Source organism: Zeugodacus cucurbitae, chromosome 4, assembly GCF_028554725.1.
Source record: "Zeugodacus cucurbitae isolate PBARC_wt_2022May chromosome 4, idZeuCucr1.2, whole genome shotgun sequence".
Lineage (NCBI taxonomy): Eukaryota > Metazoa > Arthropoda > Insecta > Diptera > Tephritidae > Zeugodacus > Zeugodacus cucurbitae.
Genome location: NC_071669.1, coordinates 17,988,649 through 18,012,131, shown reverse-complemented (window position 1 = coordinate 18,012,131; position 23,483 = coordinate 17,988,649). Strand labels below are relative to the sequence as shown.

Below are 23,483 nucleotides of genomic sequence, written 5' to 3'. Positions count from 1 at the left end.
TATTGATAAACATTTTCTTGTGCTAAGAAACTCGAATAATTCTTTCATGCCACAAGACAAAATTAGAAATGAAGTTCATAAACCTCTTAAGTCTTAACTTTTCAATGGCCAACGCAAAGTATTTCAACCAAAAGTCACACAAAATAGTTGAGAATTCGCAGAAATGAAACAGAAACGAAAGAAAAATAATGCACAAGCATATCTCGCGTTAATTGTTTAACGCTATTCCCTATCCACTGAAGCTTTAAACAATTATCGCAACCTTTTCCGAAGTCGTGTAAGAAATATAACTTCAAAAATTAAATTTTGAAAATTTGAAACCCCTTAAATATCTTAAAATACAATATTTTCGTATTTCGTTTACATATTTTGTATTCCAAATAAATTTCTTCGATATGCTTCCTTCATTCACTTTCAATTTCTTTCCACATCTTCGTATGAACTAGTTTCACTCAATTCTTCCATAAAAAAATCGTTAACTTAATTAATTGCTATTATAAACTTTCAATGCAACTTGTAATTAACGGTAATTCACACAACAAAGGCGCAATGTTTGCGCAAACATACAACGCCGTACAATGCTTAGTGTAAATATTGAACTGCTTGCACAAGCAAAAAAAGGAAAAAAAAAACACAAAAAACGTTAAATTGAGCGCATGACGGCAAATAAAAATGAACACAAATAATATGCAAAAAAAAGAATGGAAAAGCAAAAAGAGAATTGAAGAAACAGCAAAACAAAATCATGAAAAAGACATTTTATAATGAAATTTCCGGCTTGCTTGACCCTAATTGGAACAGGAGTCCCACTTGCATACACAGTTAGGTAAACTGAAATGTGTTTGTATGTAAATTTGTATGTATGTATGACTCGTGTAAAGTGAAATGCCGAGCGTGGCTACTCGTAACTGTCTGCTAAGCGCAACAGATTAACCTGCTCACGTGCTGCGCTACACTTTGTAGTTGTATGCTGGTAAGAGTGTGTGTGAAAAAAGACAACGCTTGTCAGCCTAAAATGCTGCTTTAAATTTACAAATTGATTTTCAACGTTACAGCGCTCGATTTTCACTTTTATATGAATTGTGTGTGTGCTATCTTCCTGTTTCATTACAAACTTGAGGACGAGTTTGCATTTTAAATCATGTCATTTGGGGGTTTTTCGGCAAGCTTTGGTCCCACTACTCATTTACATATGTATATATATACATATACACCGTTATAATTATACATATGTACGTATGAGCAAAAGTATTGTGGATTCAACTGTAATGCTCTAACTCACTCTTCCTACCTTTTCGCTATCTCCTTGTCTCTCACCATCACTATCATTACACTATATCTTCTCATCACTCTCTCTCTCTCTCTCTCTCGCTCATGGTCCTAACATAACAATAGCAAAAGAAATTGAATCGAATGTGGAAGAATTACGTACTGAAGGAAAAACCTTGAACCAAAAAACGTATCACACATAAAACTCTTGCCAAACGGTAGTAATAATAGTACATAGCGCATCATAAAGCTAGCAAAACGATTATAAAGAGCAAAAAAGCAAAAAAAAAAATACAAAAAAAATCAGAAAAAATAATAAACCTAAAACAAACAATGAAGAATTGCTGGGGAAAAAAGTGAGCATGTATTAAATGAAATTGCGAGCAAGTAGACAAGCAGCTCTGAAAGGGGCCAAATTGGGATCAGAAAATCTCGTGATGCCTGCGACTGGCATAAGAGTCATAAAGGGATCAGCATACATACATATGTACATATGTCTGTATGTAGATATATGCAAAATAGGAACGCGACAGGCGACATAGAGAAGAATGTACCATTTTTTATGGCACACACTGTGCCACTGGGTGTCAGTGAACTGTTGCTGTCATGGCTGTGGAAGAGTACAAGGTGGGAGAGTGATGAAGAAGAGGAGTCTCAAATATATACAAATATTATATGTGTGTGTGTGCGATAAAAAGCAGTGACACAGAAAATTGTGAGACATGATATATTTAATACAAGCACAAGCACACACACGTGCATATATATATACATATATATATATACCGACTTTACACCGTAGAGTCTATGTATGTGTGTGCTTGCGCGCTCATCTCATGCTTTTGTGCCTGTTGAGCTTAACTCTTAGCTGTATGGACATTTGTGGCGGCTATAACGGGTATATAAACAGCTTAAAATTCTAATTATAAAACAGGCAGGCACACACACAGACATACATATCTACATCCATACAGATATAAATATATATATATATATGATATACAAATAAAACCGCAAATAGCCGCTTGCCAGCAGTTAAATGCAATACAAAAACACTTTTATATTTATCTCTGTGTGTGTGTGTTAGTTAGTTAGCAAAGCTAAAGCACCACAATGTTAAAGCCAAAACCAAAAACAAAAAAGGCAAAGAAAAACAAAGCAAATACAAACAGAGTTTACTATATCACCGGTTGACAGCGAATTCACAGAGATCTCGGTATCACATAAATAAGCCGCCAAATGCAAATGGCATCAAGTGAAAGACAAACGTTAAAAAAAAATAAAGGAAAACATGAAATGTGGATTATATAAAAAAGTGATGAAATTTAAAAAAATAAAGAAAGTAGAAAAATATTGAAATCACATTAACAAAAATTAAAAAAAAATATCGCAAATAAATTGAAAATGTTCCGAGAACATCTTCATAAGATAATCGCTAATAATAATACGACTTTAGAAACATAAATAAGTGAACACTGAGATATTTCGGAGGAAAAAATCATTTTCACTTCATTTAATTTTCTGGTCATTTACTGAAAATATCTTAATTCTGACTAACGGAAATTTTCGAATTTTGAAAAAAAAAACAAGAATATCCTATAATTAGGTATATGGGAGCTAGGAGATGTTATGACCAGATTTTAATAACTTTTGGAACAGACTATTAGAAGAAAACAATTTCCTCTGAATTACATTAAATTATCTGAGAGATTTACCCATATTTTCGGTTAAAATTTACCCTTAGGCGCTGAGTTCAACATGTTCGATATCTGCGGCCTTGAAAAGATATAGTCCGTTTTCAAATTTTTTTTCACAAGTGAAGCCACAGAAGATATGCACTATTCGTGTAAACTTGTATTCCACTATCTTCATTGGTTCCTTATGTATACATTATAAAATGAAGGAATCAAATGGAATTCAAAAATGAGTTATAAGGAAAGTAGTCGTGTTTGTGAACCGATATCGCCCATTTTCCACACGTTTCATCAGGGTGTCAAGAAAATATTATATACCGAATTTCATTGAAATCTGTCGAGTAGTTCCTGAGATATGGTTTTTGACCCATAAGTGGGCGATGCCAAGCCCATTTTCCATTTTGTATAAAATCTGAGTGCAGCTTCCTTCTACTATTATTTCTGTGAAATTTAGTGTTTCTGACGTTTTTCGTTAGTGAGTTAACCCACTTTTAGTAATTTTCAACCTAACCTTTGTATGGGAGGTGAGCGTGGTTATTATCCGATTTCAACTATTTTCATGGTATGTGTTGGGGTACGTAAGGGAAACGACTGCAGCAAGTTTAGTTTATATAGCTTCATTAGTTTGCGAGATATATACAAATAACCGATTTGAGGGCGCGCGGCCACGCCCACTTCCCCAATTACAAATATGCCCCTTCCTAGTGCGATCCTTTATTCCAAAATTTACTTGTATAATTTTATTTATGGCTTAGTTATGACACTTTATAGGATTTTGGATTTCGCCATTTCGTGGGCGTGGCAATGGTCCGATTTTGCCACTCACTCGTTTAGTTTTATGACTTACAAACAAACGTTGTGTGAACAAAACTATAATACTCTCTTAGCAACTTTTGTTGCGAGAGAGTAAAAATATTCATTCGTTTACTTAGTCTGGTCACCTTCAAAATAGTCGCCAGCGTTTATTCTAATTAATTGAAACACTTCTCAAACTCGATACTTTTACGATAGCCTTTGACTCTTGCAGCGATTTCTCGTATGATCGTTAAACGACGGTTCTTTAAGGTTCTCTTAATTTTTGGAAATAGTAAATAGTCACACGGAGTCATGTCTGACGAATATATGGAGCCTCGTTACAGTATTGCTTTTGGAAAAGATTTCACGAACAAGCGACGAATGAGCTTATCTAATACTTATGTGATGACCGCTCTTAGTCTGAGTACTAATATTAATATAAATCTGAGAAATTTCCAATAACATAGACCCTAATGGGAGCGGATTAATTGTACCACAACAAGTATTGTAAAAGTACTTAAAGATCAATAGTTAATATGATCATTTGGTCTGAATTTCTTCAAAATAGTAAATTAATAATCTCAAACTTTTTTTAAAGCAAGTTTATCGATTTGAAAAATGTTTCAAGAAGCGATCTAATGAACTTCTATTTATTTTTAAATAATTACCTACCCGCTTAAACACTCTCTCGGTATATGTAAACACCGTTATTTAGTATAAAATTATTGATACAATAGTCATATGGGCTACAATAATTGCAATTCCTATCCACACTTTCTTATATTGACGCCCTTGGTTGTTAGTCCTCACATATTTTTTTTAAGCTCAGATATTGCCAGGATCTATTGCATATTTAATTTTGGCATGAGAAATGAAGTGAAACTTAAAGATAGTGATAATGATGCTCCGAGACCTATCATTAAACTGCAGTGGTATATTGTAGGACAGTCATGAAATCTTTTCTACGGCTCTAAAAGGATTAAGCTAACCTATAACTTTTCTTTAAACCAACTCAAAATGGATGAAGCCATTCTTTATAAAAAACAGTTATTTTCCAATCTTAGTCTCTACATTCCTGACCTTTTCTGCTTGCAATACTAAAAATTATTCCCAAAGAATTATTCAGGAGCAATCCTACCAGCTCCCTTTTCATCAGGTTCCACAAAGTTTTCTACTTTTAAAATATAGGTTTGTTATACAAAACATAAAATAGTCATGAAATTAGTGGTTTATTTCCTACGTTACGGTATTATTTAAGAACACGAGTTCAATTTAAATACTAACAAAGTGTCTTAAAATATATTCAATTTTATTGTATTATGCCACTTCTGATTTTTTGAAACACTTAAACTATTATGCCACCACTGAGTTCATATTACTTACCTTTATTAAAGCGTATACTATTTAAACACACTAATTTTTCATTAATTTTCTTGCACTTTCAGGCTGATATCTCCTGCCGCAATACGAAGCAAACGGTCAGCTCCATATTGACACGCACAAACTTTGTCACACTCAAATATGTCACCGACAATTGGGGTACAGATGCGAATGGTTTCAAGTTGGTCATAACCTCGGTGAAGGATCCAAGTGAGTGTTTTTTAACTTATGCAACTTTTGCCAACAACAACACAGACACTTAAAAGTTAATCAAGTTTTGAAGAATGCAATTTTAAATTAACTCACAAAACTTGCTAATTGACTTTAAAGTTGAAGCGCACAACCACTTTACTTATTATAAAGTGAGCTTGATGCAAATTTCTCAACTTATTTATTAACTATTACTCTTCTCTTTTCTACTTTCATTTAATGCGCGCTGCTATTTTTTTCCATATGCAAATGCATAGAACACACCTGCAATGATTTCACTTGTGCAGCGCGTGAATTTTGCATAAGTCCGGATTTACTCTGCGATGGCATTAATCATTGTGGTGACAATTCTGATGAATCGGTGTGCCAAAGTAAGTATGACAGCCGCGCTGTGGTGGTGTGAAGATGAAGAATCGCCTTTTAGTAATATTAGCTTAATAAGGTTTTATTATGAGCTTTCATGATAATCTTTCTTGATAAGCTTTCATGACGAGCTTTCATGATGAACTTTCATGATAATCTTTCTTGATAAGCTTTCATGATGAGTTTTCATGATGAGCTTTCATGATGAGTTTTCATGATAAACTTTCATTACGATTTAATAAATGAACTTCAGAAATTCATCTATTTAAATTAGTCACAGTGTGGCATTTCAATTATAATTTCATATATTTCTCTGCATAATTTCAGGCGAAACAGCCGCCACGGTTTTCGGTGTCGACATGACCTGGTTCGTGCTGATCGTCGTCGGCATTGTACTGGTTTTGAGCGCCGTAATCGTTGGCATTTCGATATGTGTTTGTAGGCGTCAGGAAGAGGCGAACCTCAACCAGAATACCGCAATACAAAGTAAGCACTCTCACATCTTTTCTTCGAAATTTATAGAAACTATTGATCACTCCTCTCTTGCAGTGCATCACACCGCCGAAACGAATGGCTCATCGAAGCATTTACATTATCATCATGGCGGCACATTGTCGCGTGAACACACACAACTGCCACCGACGTCGGGAAACTGGCATCACCCTGCGGGACCTTACGGGTACCACCGCATTCTACGCAACTTATCGAAGATGGCCACCAAAGTCCGTCCCATTTGGTGCTTAGCAAATTCCGTCAATTAGGTCAAGATCTTTCACATACAAATCCGGCCGCCACCGCCGCCACGGCGGGCCTCAATCAAACGAACATTTCTGTCGCTAATCAAAATGCCGCCGCCGCAGCAGCCGCTGCTGCAGCTGTTGGTGCTGCACAGAAGGATGAATGGTTCGTTTAGGTGGAGGTGGAGGAGGTTAGCGGAGGAGTAGTAGCATAAGTGAAGGGATCAATTAAGACTACAGGAAGATGTTTTACTTATCAAATTTTTTTAATTAAAACACGGATTTTGCATGGCATTAAATGAAGTAAGCATATGGAGAGTATTAAGTTTGAATTCGGTTAATAAAAAAACTCTGTGAAATGGTATAAGCTTTAGAATGTGAAAGCTCAATTTATATATTTTTCATTACATTATATATTTCTGAAGACTGTGAAAAATATATTTTTGGTGAAAGCTTTTTGGAAGAGTGAAAGCTCATGTATTTGCGAAATATAATTGCCTAATTTTAATTGATTAAACTCAGCGAATAGATATATTTTTATTAATTTTAAAACTGTAGCTTTCGCACCTTGGAAAGTTCCATATTGAAACTCCGTTAATAACTACTAATACAATATTGAAGCTTTTCAGAGCAAATTTTTTTTCACGAAAAGTGATAATTTATAAAATATGTTTACTTTTGGACTTAAAATAGTCGAAAACTCTTAAACTCTCGTTTATATGCAGATATTTTAAATAAATAAATTTTGGGTATTATATGTAAGTATATAAAGCTTTTATAGATGAAAGATCCTTCATAATAGCCAAATATAACAAAGAATAGTACGAGTGAAAGGTGCTAACTTTTGCTTTTAACATTAAAAGTTCTTATAGGTCTTAAATTTGAGTGATTTAAAAAATAAAAATAATTACGAGCTTTCACTAAATCATAAAAGATCCATTAAAAGCTTTCATAAAACCGTATAAACTTTTTCAAAAGATCTTAGTTATTAAATTTGCATGATTTAATAAAAGTACTTAAGGTTTTCTTAAAAGCTCGATTATGAGCTTTCACAAAATCATAAAAGCTCCATTAGGAGTTTTCACAAAACCATAAAAACTTTTTTAAAGGTCTTTAAAATATTTTTATATTTGTATGGTGTAATAAAAAATATTTATAGCTATCACTGAATCATAAAAGCTCTATTAAAAGCTTCACAAAATCATAAAAACTTTTTTAAAAGCTTATGAAACCACACACAACTTCTGACATCTTTCCTTTCTTCATTACAGGACTGTATAAAATTTAACAACAACAAATTTACGTGGACATCTACGCGCAGGGTGATCGTTAAGAGATTTATAGTACCCAAATCTCTTGGCGTTGAGCACAAAAATTCGCAGCATGTACTTTTCAAAAGCATGTGAGGAATTTTTGTGTCGGATAATCAACGCAATTTGTATATAAATTATAAATAATTAATTAAATTTAATGTAATTGTAATTGATTGAAATTGAAGGAAATTATTTTAATAATTAATGATTACTGGTATAAACAAGTGTGTAACGGTAAATATATTAGCAAAAAATGTGTAATAAAAAATATACTAAAAGAAACTTAAGCAAATGAACAATTGTAATTTTAAGCTTAAAACACAAAATAATATTAGAAGGTAAACAGAAATCTTACGGTAAATAGCTAAGCAGTTAGTTTTAGCCTAAGGTATGTATGCTCCTTTTTTTACAAACAACCATTGAATTAAGCGAGTAAGCAAAATATTGAAATTTATAAAAAAAGAGAAAATACAAGAATTTTATTTGAAATAGAACTTTATTTATATGTAAGAGTATAACGGATTAAACTTTAGAAATAAAGTTTGAAAAGTATTTATTTTTTCAGCTCAAATCACTCAAGAGGAGAATATGTTTTCTCAATATAAGTACTTCCTTTTTAATTTTTTATCTACAATATAAAGCAATAATAGTTATTCTTTACTAAAGCTTTGTATACAAAAAGAAAACTGTAACTGTAAACATTAAAGTAATGAATCTTTGAAAAACGAGCTTTCATAAAATATTTGGGGGCTCTTATGATTTGCTAACAATGAAAATCTTTTCAAAATAGGTCTTTCTGAAGTCAAATTTTATAGTTTTCATTATATTTGTCATAAAGCTTACACTTTTGGAAGCTCAATTTGAAAAGCTTTCACAGTTTAACATTTTTGTATGGTGAAAGCTTTTATAATCAAGTCGAAGAGACAAGCTATACAAATTGTAGTTGGAAAAAATAGAAGCTTTCATATTCAAAATCATAGCTTCAGAAGCTTTCACTTTTTTAATCATTGCAAGTGAAAGCATTCTCCTTTAAACTGTCATAAAGACAATCTTTTAAAATTTTATTTCAAAAAAATTGGAAGCTTTCATGTTCAAAAGCACAATTCCAGAAGATTTCACTTTTTAATTAGTGAAATTGATATTCATAAAAGCTCAATTTTAAAAGGTTCACGTTTTCTCTTTATATTTTGAAAATACAAGCAATAAAAATTTTCTTTTCACAAAATTGCAAGCTGTCATTTTCAAAAGCTTTCACTTTTCAATTATAGTAAATGCAAGCTTTTATATTTCAGCTTTCGAAAAGATAAGCTTTCAAAATATTCAAAAAAAAAATCGCAACTTTAATTTTCAAAAGCTCTGAAGCTTTCACAAGCTTTCCCTTGTGGTTTTCATAGCAATTGAGATTCGCAAAAGCTGCCAAATATATATGAAAGCTGTTTTTACAAGAAAGCAGAAAGCTCAAAAGTAACCATGAAAATTAGACTTTTTACACTGACAGGAAAGAACTGTAGAACTGCAACGCCTAGCATTAGGCAATATTCCAATACAAATGAATCCAATAGTATTACAAGTCAATGTCGACGGCAATGATATAACTAAAAAGCCACTTCCAAAAGGTAAAATACAAGTTTTTAAACACAAAACAAAAAGGAAAAAATAAAAATAAAACAAAAATTCAAAACTGTAAAATAAACGCATTTTGCGCATAAAGCATGGCAGTGCAATAATAAAATTGATGCGAGGTCATAAAATGAGAATAAAAACAATCCTTAGAAGGCAAAATTAACAGCTATTGGTTATTTTAAATATTAAAAAAAAGTAAATAGTGCAAAACTTATAGAAATCCACTAACCATAGCAAAATAATGATTAAAACTAAAGACGATTGAAGCAAGAAACCAAAACTCAATTAAAAATTATATAAAATTAATAAAAAACAACAACAAACAAGGGATGTAAATAGTTGACAATACAGCATATTAAAAATCGTAAACAAAAAGTAATTACTTAAAATGGCATAAAAATATTAAAATGATAATTGATGATATTGAAACGCAGTTACAAGAACAAAACTAGACATTTTACATTGAAAAGCAGTCATTGAGGTTTAAAAAAATCTTTCGTAGAAACATTCATAATTTATTTTAATAACGCTAATGAGTTCATAGCACATCAACTTAACACTTGAAATGTAAGAAATTTGCTTTCTTTGGGCATAAATCATTTAATGAAAGTATTTTTTCGTAATATCACATGAACGGGTGATGAAACATCACATGATGAGTAAAATTAAAACAGCTTTAAAATTTATTTTGAAAGTTAATTTCTATGAATTAACGAATTTTAAAAGATTTTGCGATTTTATCACATCATATCATAAAATATCACATCATCAGACATCACGTGATAATTCAACACATGCATAAATATCATATACAGCATGTCAGAAAAGCATAAAAATTGCATGTGATATTCTAAAATACAGAGAGAAAGAGATGATTAAATAAGCTAAAACCTCTAACAGTGCAACTTCCAAAAAATATCACTTCATAAGCAATCAACATTGATCACATGATTGATTAGAATCAGTATCACAGATGCGTTTAAAGTTTGACAATTCATTAAGAATTTTATTAAATTTCTAATCTTTATATTTTAAAACAGTGCATTTTTATAGCTTTTTGATTTATCATACAATCACATCCTGTAAGATCACTTGATCATCACATGATAAAACATCACATGTTTAGAATACAACGTATTTCTGCAGTTGATGTTCGAATGTATAGAACTAAGCGGCAACGGTTGAAAAGTACGATAAAATGTACCACATCACACTTAATGCATCACGTTTTCCATGTGATGATATGATATCACATGATTGCCAGAAGGTCGCAAATGCATTCAAATTTTAGCTATTCGTTATCATACAGAAAGAAAAGCATTTTTTTACAATTTTTGTGTTTTTATAACATCACATCTTGAAATATCATATGATTCGACATCACGAACGAAAATCATATGATCATAAATCAAGTATGAATTTCAGAAATGAAAGAATAACGACTTTAAAACATATTTAAAACTCAAATAAAATTACATGTAATAAAAATTTGTCACATCATCACATCACATGATGAACAATCACTCATCAAACTGTCACGTATGTAGTAAAATATTTTTAATAAACATTCAGTTCTTATTGCAGATTATCGTCATTTTAAGAATTTTAAAAATCCAATTTTCATACATTTCAACATTGACATCACGCGATGAAAATATCACATCATAAAAGATCACATCATCAAACTGTCACGTACGTAATAAAAATGTCTTGAAATTGTTTTTAGCGCAGATTATTACCATTTTAGAAATTTTAAAACGCAATTTATCATAAACTTTTAACATATTTAAGAATTGACATCATGCGATGAAAAATTAGATTTTATTATATATAGAGTATATAAACAATATTCACTCTTCATCTAGCGCATTATTGCTGCTTATATTGTTTGTACTACAACTCTAATATCATATCACGTCACATAACAATCACATCACATCACCTGTATATCAACATCACTTATTTTGTATGATAAATATCTACAGCTGCATTAAATGCATCAACAGCATATCGTGTAAATTTTAGTTGATTGTTTAACATAACATCACAACAACAATAAAAAATTAATATTTTTTTTCCATAAAAGTCACAACTACTCGTCACATCACTAGCATCAAATCAAAGCGCGCGCCATAACAATTCCAAAAAAGTAAACATCATCAAATCATTAAAAGAATATACCGTTAGCACAGGCAACAATTTGACTACATAACAACAACTTGAATCCATAACAATCGCCGCAGTGTACCAATCATCATACAACTTGTAAACAAGTCCAATCAATCACGTCAACAACACCACTAAAAATAAGCAAAGGGAAATATGAGACACAAATGACAATACAATTTATGTTTTTATTTTTGTTTTTGATACAAGAAAGCGTAAGCAAAAATCAACAAAAAAAATGCATATATGAAACGATTTTTTCTAAGAACGAGTCGAATGATGTGGCCATACAAACAGAACAAAAAAAAATTAAAAATAAATAAAAATTAAAAAATAAAAAAATTAACTAAAAAATTCGCGCTCCAAAAAACAAACGAAATAAAATCTAACACACTAAACTATTTTCTACTAAGTACTTATATAATTACTAAACAATATGCATACAAATATTTTAAATAAAAAAAAATTAAAAAATTTCTTAAAAGAATGTAGTTCAAAGCAAACTTAATAAAAAAACCAAAAAAATATACTGGCTAAAGCTTCAAATTATTGGAAAAGTAAAAAATGAAAAAATAAAATATTCAAAAAGTATTATTAACTAAAAGCAAAAACAATAATGTTGCCACTTAAGCGCAAAAAAATAAAATAAAATAAAATATTTCAACAAACATACAAAATGAATCAACTCAAATTTTTTGCGAATAAAGCTTAAACGTTAGTACTTCCCGCCGTTTGAAAAATAAAATAAAATTTTGTAAAAAAAACATTACAGAATTAAAATAAACAAAAAAAATATATATTTCAAGTAAATTTACCTACACACAAATATCAGTACATAGCGTTAGTTGGAAAGGCGCAGACATTTTCGAAACTTTCTTTAACTATTTAGAGATTTTTGGTCATTTAGCTGCATTAAATAGATAAAATAAAATTAGTAAAACTATTAAAAAATAAAAAAATTAAAAATTAACAAATTTATTATAAAAAAATCCAAAAATAAAACTAAGTGGCAGCATGCGCCAACAAACAGTCTATTTAATGCTGTTGTTGCGTTTTGTGTGATGTGACGAAGCATTGTATACAAAATCTATACTGACTTTTTTCTACACAACAAACACACTAAAGTGAGGTTAAGGTGATTTGCTTGTTGATTGATGGAAGAAAATTAAATTCGAAATTGCTACTGATGTGAAATTGTAGCAAAAACAAAATTAGACAACAAATGGACAATATTGCAATGAGTTATTTACAAGTTTCAGCAAGTTGCTGTCAAACACATTTTGACAGCTGTCAATGATTTGTCAATTTTCTCTAACTTCAATTACAGCATACATTACTTACTTGTAGGCATTGACAGCTGTCATCATAAAAGCATAATTATTACTAAATTACGAAATTTCAAATTCTAAATGTCAATTTCTTTCGAAACTTAAAAGTAGTTAAGTATGTGCTTTCATAGCAAAAAAAAGCACAATATCAGTTGGATGTCAATTTTAATGTGCAATGAGAAAAAATTTAATGAAAATACAATAAAGATGAAAAATGATGTGAGTTGCAATTTTCGTAAGTCGAAGGTATAACAAAAAAAAAAAAAAAAATTATTTGAAAATTATAGAAATTAGTTTTTTCTATAAATTTCTTTCTACTTCGAAAACTTTCAAAAAATTATTTTGAATCACTTTTTTGACATTTCTAAAAAATACTAATCTCTAAAATACTTTTTAAAAATAATTTTTGACAATAATTTTGACTTACTTTTCTTGACATTTCTAAAAAAATCCGTTATTTAGTAAAACAAATTTTGAAAATAAATTTTGAATCATCACTTTTTGAGTTTTAAAAAAATACCGTTATTTCCTAAACACTTTTTTAAAAATCATTTTTAATAACTTTTTTAACATAACAAAAAAATACCGTTATTCTCTAAAAAAACTTTTTAAAAATAATTTTGAATTAGGTTTTTAATATTTCTAAAAAATACCGTTATTCCTTGTTATTTATTTACTGTTTTACTATTAATACACTTTTTACTTCATAATAGTGGATTTTAGAGAAGAAAATGAATTTAAAAAATTTTAAAATCTAAACAATTATTCAAAAATAATTTAAAATATATATATAACGGAAATTTTTGAAATAGCATGTCACCAAAAATTTGGAAAAAAGAAGACAAAAATTAATTAATAAAAATATGTTCTAAAAAAGTCAAAATTTGAACCAAAAGCTATCGATAAATTGAAGAAAAATTAAATGTCAAAATTATATTTTAAATTAAACAGATATTAATTACAACAAAGTTGGAAGAAAACTTGCATATAATGGCATAACAACATAAAAGCCATAGTGATTTTAATCAAAAAAAATAAAAAAACATCTGGCAATACTGCAGCAGAAAAAGTAGCAAAAGATGGCGTTTAATATATTTCAAAAAAAAAAAATAGTGAAATAACTGTTCAGAATGACTTGAAAAATAAATTTTTGTCGGAATGCAAAAACACACAGTGTTGGAAAACGTGACTCTTAGATATTTCGTTTCAATATTTCGGACTTAGATTTAAAAATTATTTAATTTAGTGCTTTTAAATTACTTTAAAAAAAAAATTTCGAGAATTTTTAATTAGAATGTAATATTTCAATTTTTAAAAAAATAAATGTATTGAATAGTATTTTTTCGAATTGAATAATTTTAGATTTCGCTTTTAAATACATTTTTTAATTAAAATATAAAAATTTTTGAAAAATTATTGAATAATTTTTCTGGAATTTATTAATTTTAAATTTCACTTTTTAAATATTTTTTTTTTTAGATAAAATACATTATTTCAATTTTGTTTAAAAAAAAGTATTGTATATTTTTCCTGATTTTGAATTTAATAATTTTAGATTTCACTTTTTAAATACATTTTTTAATCCAAATACAATATTTCAATTTTGAAAAATAAAAGTATTGAATATTTTATTTCGAATTCAAAACTTTTAAAATTTACATTAAAAAAAAAGAGTTTTCGTTTTTTGTAATTATAACCTCACAGTGACTGTTGCAACTAAGGAAACTACAATAAATGTGCTAACGCAGTAAGAGAAAATATAAAGCATACATTTTAAAGAATATATAGTGTATATGAATATTATATAAATATCATAAACTACCGACAAAAAAAAACAAGCATTTCGTGTACTCGTCTCTCAAATGTATGTATGTTTAGGCAAATGATTAGGCAAAATTAGACGAATAAAAACAAAAAATATTATTAAAAATTCAAAAAGTAAAAATTAAATTGAAAAAAATTACGGCAATGCTGGTAGTAAAGTAGAAACGTACAATTGAACAAGTGAAACGGCAAATGTTGGTAAAAGCATATTAAAGGAAGTGTTGAACAAGTGGAACAGCAAGTAAAAGGCAAATGAAAGGCAGTAAATTGCGGTTAGTAAATGAACTAAATTGTTTAAAATGCAAAGAAAAATAGGAAAGTTAAAAAATATAAATTAAAAATTAAAAAGAGAGCTACAAATGACAGGTCTGTAGTGAAGTTTGAACAAAATTTAAACAAATTGCGTGTGCAAAACAACAAAAGTGATGTAAAATTTGCTGATAATTGTTGGAAAAAGGCGAGCAATTGCATTTATATTTTTTAATTAATAATTATGTTAAATTTTTTATTCAAAACTAAATAATAAAAAAAATTAACTTCAGTAGTTTTAAATGTGTAAATTAATGAAAATGTTAATTTATAACAATTTAATAAATTTTAGTAAAAAAAAAACTAAACAACTTTAATCAATTAATTTTAATTAAAATGAAAAATATAATATTATTTAAAATAAATAAAATTATTTAAAATAATTACATTTAATAATTGCAAAAAAATATCATTAAAAAAACTGCGTAGAAATATTAAACATTGTTGGGCAAACAATGTTGTAGGCGGGGCAAAAGCGGCAAAAGCAGAGCAGAACTAAACAGTTACACATATATTAAAAAATAAATAAAATAAAGAATTATAAATGTGTAAGTTTGTAGTGTTAGTACACGTAAAAAAAGCATATTTGATAGTTTATAAGCAGCAAGCAAAGGAAGCATGATTGCATAATTTGTGCGCGCTAGTGTAGTTGCATAAGAAACATAGTAGAACAAAAAAGAAAGAATTATGCGCGCACAAGCAATTAAAAGAAAGTTAGTAGTTGGCAAAGGACAAGCACTGATATTGAAATGATGAAAAAAAACATTTGAGAAAAGCGCAGCATAACAAAAGAAAAAAATAATTAATTAATTGTTAATTTTAAACAATTTGTATAATATGCGCGCTAAATAATTATTAAAATAAATTGATGGAGAGCATACAGTTGAATATGATAATTAAATAAAAAACAAACATTAATTATAATTAAATAAAGTAATTAAATTTAATTGAATTGTATTTGCAGTAAACGTTATAAAAAGCATTGATATGTAATTGAGATGTGCGCATTTGAATGGTTGGTTTAAGTAAAAATAAAAAATAATTAATTTAAAAAAAAAATCACAAAGATATTATATATACATGATATAATATTGAAAGTAAATTGCTTAGCTTTGTGTTAAATTGCTGTTAAATGTATAAGTATCAATTGAAATAATAATGAATATTTAAAAACGATATAAACTGAATACTATTAAAATGAAATAAAACACAGAAACACCACACACACGTACATAAACCAATGAAAAACAATAAAGAATTGTGAAAAATATACCAAAAAAATATTTAAAAATAAAATTGTTTTGTTTTACTTTTAAAGCGGTGGTGGGAGGTCAATATTTTAGTTTTAAATTAAAATAAATTAAGGTTAAAAATTATATTATTTATATTTTTGGCACGATTTTAGTTTCTGGGGCGCCAAGATTTTTCACTTCACTTTTAGGTAAATTAGCCCAAAATAAACACTTTTCATTAAATAAAAAAAATTGATATCTCACACCGTTTACGAGATATCGAGCGTTGAAGTTTGTGTTAACAGCAGCCGATGCGCGCACTTACATATGCATTGATGCAGGTGTGATGTGATCGATTTACATATGTGATTGATTGACAAGTTTTTTCGCGTACAACTACTTTCTACACTGGCGGCCTTCGGCCGCGCTTCAAAAAAATAACCTTGGTCGAGCCAACACCGGGAGTTATCAAAGAGAGGGAAATGGAAAGTTTTTTCGGGTACAACTACTTTCTGCACTGGCGGCCTTCGGCCGCTCTTAAAAAAATAACCTTGGTCGAGCCAACACCGGGAGTTATCAAAGAGCGGGGAATGGAAAGTTTTTTCGGGTACAACTACTTTCTGCACTGGCGGCCTTCGCCCGCGCTTCAAAAAAATAACCCTGGTCGAGCCAACACCGGGAGTTATCAAAGAGAGGTAAATGGAAAGTTTTTTCGCGTACAACTACTTTCAGCACTTGCGGCCTTCGGCCGCGCTTCATAAAAATAACCCTCGTCGAGCCAACACCGGGAGTTATCATATGTAAGTGCGCGCATCGGCTGCTGTTAACACAAACTTCAACGCTCGATATCTTGTAAACGGATCGAGATATCCGAGATATCGGATTATTTAATAAAAAGTGTTTATTTTGGGCTAATTTACCTAAAAGTGAACTCATATCTTGGCGCCCCAGAAACTAAAATCTCCCCATATAAGAATTATTTTACGCTTTAATTAAAATAAGTTATTTATAAAGTGATTTTATTTTATTAGGTTAGATTTGACACATTTTGGGTATTATTTGCTCAGAACTTCTTAGATATTTCACTTTTCAAACACTTAAACAATTTAGGACATTTTTAGTGTTATTATTGTTAAACATAATTTTAGAAACTGCCAATATATTTGCTAATTATATGATATGGACTTAACGTGCTAAATATTCACTCACTAGAGCTCTTCATATTAAATTGTGTAGATTTTTTAATATTTTATGCTAGAAATTTATTTATTATTTAATTATTTAAGTAAGAAAATACTCACAAATGTTATAAACTGTTGATTTGTTTTCACTTTGAAGCATAAAGGTTGAATTAAACACGTTCAGACATGCCTATGCATGAATGTCCACCTAACAAATGCAGTTAATTTGCATTTTGGTGAGGGTTATGAAAAAACCGCACATTTTAAATTATAACACATTATAACAATACAGAACACATTTCGCATCAATAAATTGTAAATTATACAAGCTTTATTATAAATTTCCATAAACTTGCATAGGCATTGCAGCCTAAGCACCCAATTAGCACCGAAAGCTTGTTTATGCACAAAATAGCACTAAATGAAAAACAAACACATCACACAAGTCTTATTACATATAAATAATATAATTAACTGATTTTTACAATTATAATTTCATTAATTTCCGCGATTTTTACATATTTTCACAAATCAATGCAGAAAACAAATGCGCGGTTCGAAAAATAACTAACGGAAGCTGTCAATTGAACAGTTTGGAAAAACACAGCAGACAAAGTAATCGGAAGAATAGAAAAAAAATTATCGATAACAAATATTTAAAAAATGCATAAAGTTACTGATTTGAGGCACAAAATTTTAAGCAATAAAATCAAATTTTATAATATGTAACAAAAAATTTAATATCTTGTTTACAATACTTATTTAAATACGTAAAATTTAGTTTTTTAAATTTACCGATAACATTAAAAAAACTTGACCAAGAAAAATACAACCTTGTGCTATTACTCTCACTGAACACACCACCCTTGAGAACAGCTGATTACGAACGTCTACCTTGAATATACTACATAGAATATTTGCAAAAATATTCTAACCTAATAGACATAAAAAGTTTACTCGGTGGTTATTTATAAATGGAAACAAAACGCCAATAAACGCGGAATAAATATATATAATACGCATAACATATTAATAACTAAAATAAGTGAAAGATGACGAGAATTGTGATGCAAGGTGTAAGCACGGGGACGACGGATTATCAACAGCCGCAAGCACATCATCTGCAGCAGCAACAGCTACCACCACAAACAGCACGACGGAAGCAGCCCATGAATGAATTAAAGGATTGGAGGCCGTTCGTTTACGGTGGACTAGCGTCGATAACAGCGGAATTTGGTAAGTGTAATGCATATACACAAAGCGTGTTGGAAGATGTAGCAAGTGCACAAAGAAAGCGTTGGAAATTTGGTAAACAAGAGTCTTCCATTGTGTTGCAGCAATCAGCGCCTGTCGCTGTTTGGCATGACGCAAGTGCTTTCGTTTATTTACAAGTGCATAATTTTGTGCCTACAAACCCATTGCGAGCGGGTAAACAAGTGTCTTATGTACTTACATAGCACAGCAATTGAGTAGGTAGTTGAATTCGCAAAATTTGTGCTGTGTGGTGCTGCTAATTGACGTCGTTGTGCTCGCACAGCGCAACGACACGCTTATCTCGTGCTTATTGCTTATATGTTCAACCGTTTGTGTGTCTGTATATGCTACGTAAATAATATTATTTTATTATATTGCTGTTTTTATTTGTTTAATATTCATGCATATTTTCCTCATTACCATCACACAGGTACTTTTCCGATTGACACCACAAAAACGCGCCTCCAAATTCAAGGTCAGAAAATTGATCAAACTTTCTCGCAGCTAAGATATCGTGGCATGACCGATGCCTTCATCAAAATAACAAAAGAAGAGGGCCTACGTGCACTCTACTCGGGGTAAGTGCAATGAAGCATGCAAAGGGCGCACAGGTATACAAGTGCATATATTCAGTGTTTATTTGTGTGTTTGTAGTATAATTTCGAGTGCAATAAACATCAGGCAGACATTAAAATCAAGTTTTATTAAATGATTATGCCTTTGTAGGAGACGGACGTGTGGATTTTTTTTTTATTTGTGTTCATATTACAATTTATCAAATTCCGAAAACAGATTTTGAAATTACATTTAACGGCTGTATAATAAGTAAAGCTGTTTTATTCTGTATCGTTATATATTTAGGTGATTCACAAGTCCAGTTATTTGTTGTATTTCTATATAACTATTATTGCTTAAGTAAATTTTTTTTATTTTTGGTACAACTCTGTGAGGTGTGTTTAGTTGTTTGTTTATGTGTGTGTTTGTCAAACAGCTGTTTCTGTTTATCATAAATTGTGCGAAATTAAATTTGAAACGGTTTTAAAAATGAAAATTAATATAAACATTAAATCAATAAGTGAAAAAATAGGAAATTAATTATCAAACGCTTATAAAAATGAAAATTAATATAAACATTAAATCAATAAGTGAAAAAATAGGAAATTAATTATAAAAATTAAAATTAATAGAAAAACAAAACAAATTAAACCAATAAGTGCATAAATATCCAAGTGCTTAAAATAATATAATAAAAAATTTAAATTTCCACTTAATAGTCATGCAATTTCCATATCGCTCTAATGAAATACCACAAAAAGCAAAACATTTGCATGCCTTAATTATATATTTATTTTTGTTAAGTTCTGTTTTATTTATTTTATAAATCCTAAACACATGTGTCTACATTCCAAACTGCATATGCGCAGATTTCATTTGTTTATCAGTAGACAATATCTTCGACAGTTCTATTAATACAGCCGCTAGCACACAAGTCTATACCAGTTAGAACCAGTCACGATTAAATACTTTAATTTCACATTTGAACCGTATATTTAAATAATTTAAATGACTCGGGTATAAAGTACTTAAGCCGATAAGCTAATAAGTAATTGGTGATTGAATGACATAAGCGGCAGTGATATGTAGCAGCAAACATGACTATCACGTGTTGCATGTAAAATTATATATTTAAATATAAGTGGAGAATTAGTTAACAACAGCGATAAGAAATGTAGATAAGTATGTAATTATTTGCATGCTTTTCAGTTCAGATGTGTGTTTGTGACTTTGCACGTTTCAGCCGCATTACGACATAACAGTTGTGTTTGTTTTGTAATTTTAAACGCATAGATAAAAAATATTATGAAACAGCACGGCGTTATGCTTTAAGTAAGCGGCTTATCTTATCTTATTTCGTGTTTTTACTTTTACGCTCGTTAACATGTAATTAGCGTCACTTTAAGCAAACTTATTTTCACATTTTTTGTTTAAAATAATTTATTGCAACTATTGTTTATGGATTGAGATTACCTTTATCAACAATTTAACGTGTGCTATTTGCTACTAGTTGCTTATTAAGGGGCTTGTTCACACCGTCAATTGCAGCTAGTCATAATAAATTATAATTTATAAACTGGGCGGTGATTAAATTGTGCGATAATCAATATGAGTTTGCTGTATCTAAAAATAAAGTTGTGAATTTATAAGGTAAACAAAAAAATTTGTATTTTTTTTGTAAAAATTATAACGGTAATTATTTTGCTAACATGTTTAGCTATATCTAAAAATAAAGCAGTGAATTTATTAGGTAAACAACAATTTTTTTAGGTTATAGGTTAGGAAATTTTATAATTTATTTTTTTTTTTTATTATAACGGTAATATTATAGCAAACATATTTAGCTATATCTTTAAATACAACGGTGAATTTATTAGGTAAACAAACATTTTTTAGGTTATAGGTTAGCAATTTTTTTTTTTTCAATTTTTTTTTTCCAAAAAATTGTTTGTAACAATTATAACGGTAATATTATACTCTGTATATTCGTTATAAGTACTTATTTCAACCAAAATATTCCAACTCTCCACATTCTACAAAAAAACGCGCTTATAAACTCTCTACATCTCTCCTCTACACAGCATCTGGCCCGCCGTGTTGCGTCAAGCCACCTATGGCACCATCAAATTCGGCACTTACTACACGCTCAAAAAGTACGCACACAATTATGGTTTACTTGTGGATCCTGCAACGGGCGGCGAACGTGTTTGGGCGAATATTCTCTGTGCGGCCACAGCGGGTGCCGTCTCCTCGGCGATCGCAAATCCCACGGATGTGTTGAAGGTGCGCATGCAAGTGCATGGGAAGGCGGCGCATCAGCATGGTTTGTTCGGTTCATTCATGGAAATCTACCGTTATGAGGGTGTGCGTGGGCTGTGGCGTGGTGTGGGACCAACAGCGCAGCGCGCGGTCGTTATTGCCTCGGTGGAGTTGCCGGTCTATGACTTTTGTAAAATGCAATTGATGCATGCATTTGGCGATCATATGGCGAATCATTTTATGTGCGTAATTAAAATATAACTGTGAATTTAAGTTCATTAATTTTTTTTTTTAATTATTACAGCTCCAGCTTTATAGCCAGTTTGGGTAGTGCGATTGCCTCAACGCCCATTGATGTGATAAGGGTATGTTTTTTTAGATTTTTTTAATTAATTTAATTTTTGTAAATAACTTATTAAAAAATGTTTTGCAGACGCGTCTCATGAATCAGAAGCATTTAACGGTTGTTAATGGTGTGGCGGTGGCGAATACGCAAAGGCTTTATAAAGGCAGTTTTGACTGCGCGGTGCAGGTGTGTTTAAATTTAATATTTTTTATTTTTTTTCTTATTATTTTTATTTTTTATTTAATTTTTATTTATTTATTTTTTTCTTATATTTTTTTTATTTATTTATTTTTTATTTATTTAATTTTTTTTAATTATTTTATTTTTAATTTTTTTTTTTGATATATTTTTTAAGTTTTTCTAATCAAATGATTTTATTTTTGTTTAACTTTATTAAATTAAATTTTTATTTTTTTTTCTGTATTTTTTTATTTATTTTTATTTAATTTTATATTTATTTAATTTCATTTTTTTATTTTTTAATAAATATTTTTTAATTTAAATATTGCAGACTGTCCGCAACGAAGGCTTATTAGCGCTCTACAAAGGTTTCATACCCACCTGGGTGCGTATGGGTCCTTGGAATATCATATTTTTTATCACCTACGAACAAATGAAGAAACTCTAAAAAAAAAACATTTCAGCAACAGCTTTGTACAGTACAAGCCGCATTTACAAGGACTTTTCAAACCAACAAAACATTTTATAGTATGCATAAGTAGTGTTAAGCATATGAAGCCAAAAAGCGAAATGTAGCCGGTAAGCTTATAGTAGCAATATATTTATAACGAAATGTATAGCGCGAGTAGCTATTACTAACAAATTGATATAAAAGTTATTAATTTTTAATTTAAAAAAATATATATTTAAAAAAAAAATTGAAAATTAAAAAAATATTAAAAATAAAAATTTGATAAGAAATAAAAAATCAATTAAAAATAAAAAATATTAAAAATTAAAAATAAAAAATATATTGAAAATTATAATAATATTAAAAATATAAAATATAAATTATTTAAAATAAAACTTTAACAAAATAAAATTAAAATATTGAAAATAAAAAATATTAAAAAATATATTTAAAAAATAAAAAAAAAATTAAAAATAAAAAATATATTAAAAATTAAAAAAGATTAAAATTAAAAAAATATTTTTATAATATAAAAAATGAAAAATATTATAAAGAAAAAATATTTAAAATAAAAATATTAAAAATAAAAAATTATTGAAAAATAAAATGATATTAAAAAATAAAATAATATATAAAAAATTAAAAAATATATTAAAAATTAAACATTAACAAAATTAAACAATTATTAAAAATAAAAAATATTAATAATTTAAAATATTAAAAAATAAAACTACAAAATACATATATTAAAAATAATAAATTTATGAAAAATAATAAAAATATATTAAAAATTAAAAAATAGTTAAAAAATTAATGAAAACACTAGCGAATTGTTAATACCGTTTTTTAGTAATAACAAAGTAACGTTATTTAGTAAAAAAAATAACAAAAGCAACAACAAAAATTGTATGTTTGTACTTTGTTATAGCGCCAAGCCACTGCTATAATCTCCACTAACCATAACGAAATGTTAGCATACGAAATTTATTGCTGTGCAAAAATACAAAAAAATGA

The 23,483-nt window shown here is 29.1% G+C and overlaps 2 protein-coding genes across 4 annotated transcripts in view; both read left to right on the top strand.

Moving 5' to 3' along the window:
* LOC105216094 (uncharacterized) overlaps positions 1-14,799 on the top strand; it is a 217,655-nt gene extending 202,856 nt beyond the window's left edge. For all 3 annotated transcript variants that reach the window (XM_011190388.3, XM_054230237.1, XM_011190378.3), the window contains 5 exons: positions 5,204-5,348; positions 5,606-5,719; positions 6,039-6,197; positions 6,261-6,751; positions 7,720-14,799. In XM_011190388.3, the coding sequence (XP_011188690.1) occupies positions 5,204-5,348; positions 5,606-5,719; positions 6,039-6,197; positions 6,261-6,472 (630 nt within the window). In that variant the 3' untranslated portion in view covers positions 6,473-6,751; positions 7,720-14,799. The remainder of the gene's footprint in view (positions 1-5,203; positions 5,349-5,605; positions 5,720-6,038; positions 6,198-6,260; positions 6,752-7,719) is intronic.
* A 3,553-nt stretch (positions 14,800-18,352) lies between these two features.
* On the top strand, positions 18,353-22,681 carry LOC105216083 (mitochondrial uncoupling protein Bmcp). Its single transcript, XM_011190367.3, has 6 exons — positions 18,353-18,660; positions 19,109-19,256; positions 21,315-21,734; positions 21,797-21,857; positions 21,926-22,024; positions 22,350-22,681. Exons 1-6 carry the CDS (start codon positions 18,477-18,479, stop codon positions 22,464-22,466), a joined length of 1,029 nt encoding a protein of 342 aa, XP_011188669.2. The 5' UTR covers positions 18,353-18,476; the 3' UTR covers positions 22,467-22,681.
* The last annotated feature ends 802 nt before the right edge of the window (positions 22,682-23,483 follow it).

Excerpts from the sequence above, each read along its gene's own strand:
- LOC105216083 (XM_011190367.3), top strand. The coding sequence starts at position 18,477 with ATGACGAGAATTGTGATGCAAGGTGTAAGCACGGGGACGACGGATTAT. Across the intron at positions 18,661-19,108 it reads GTCGATAACAGCGGAATTTG|GTACTTTTCCGATTGACACC; the intron begins GTAAGTGTAATG and ends ACCATCACACAG. Across the intron at positions 21,858-21,925 it reads CGCCCATTGATGTGATAAGG|ACGCGTCTCATGAATCAGAA; the intron begins GTATGTTTTTTT and ends AATGTTTTGCAG.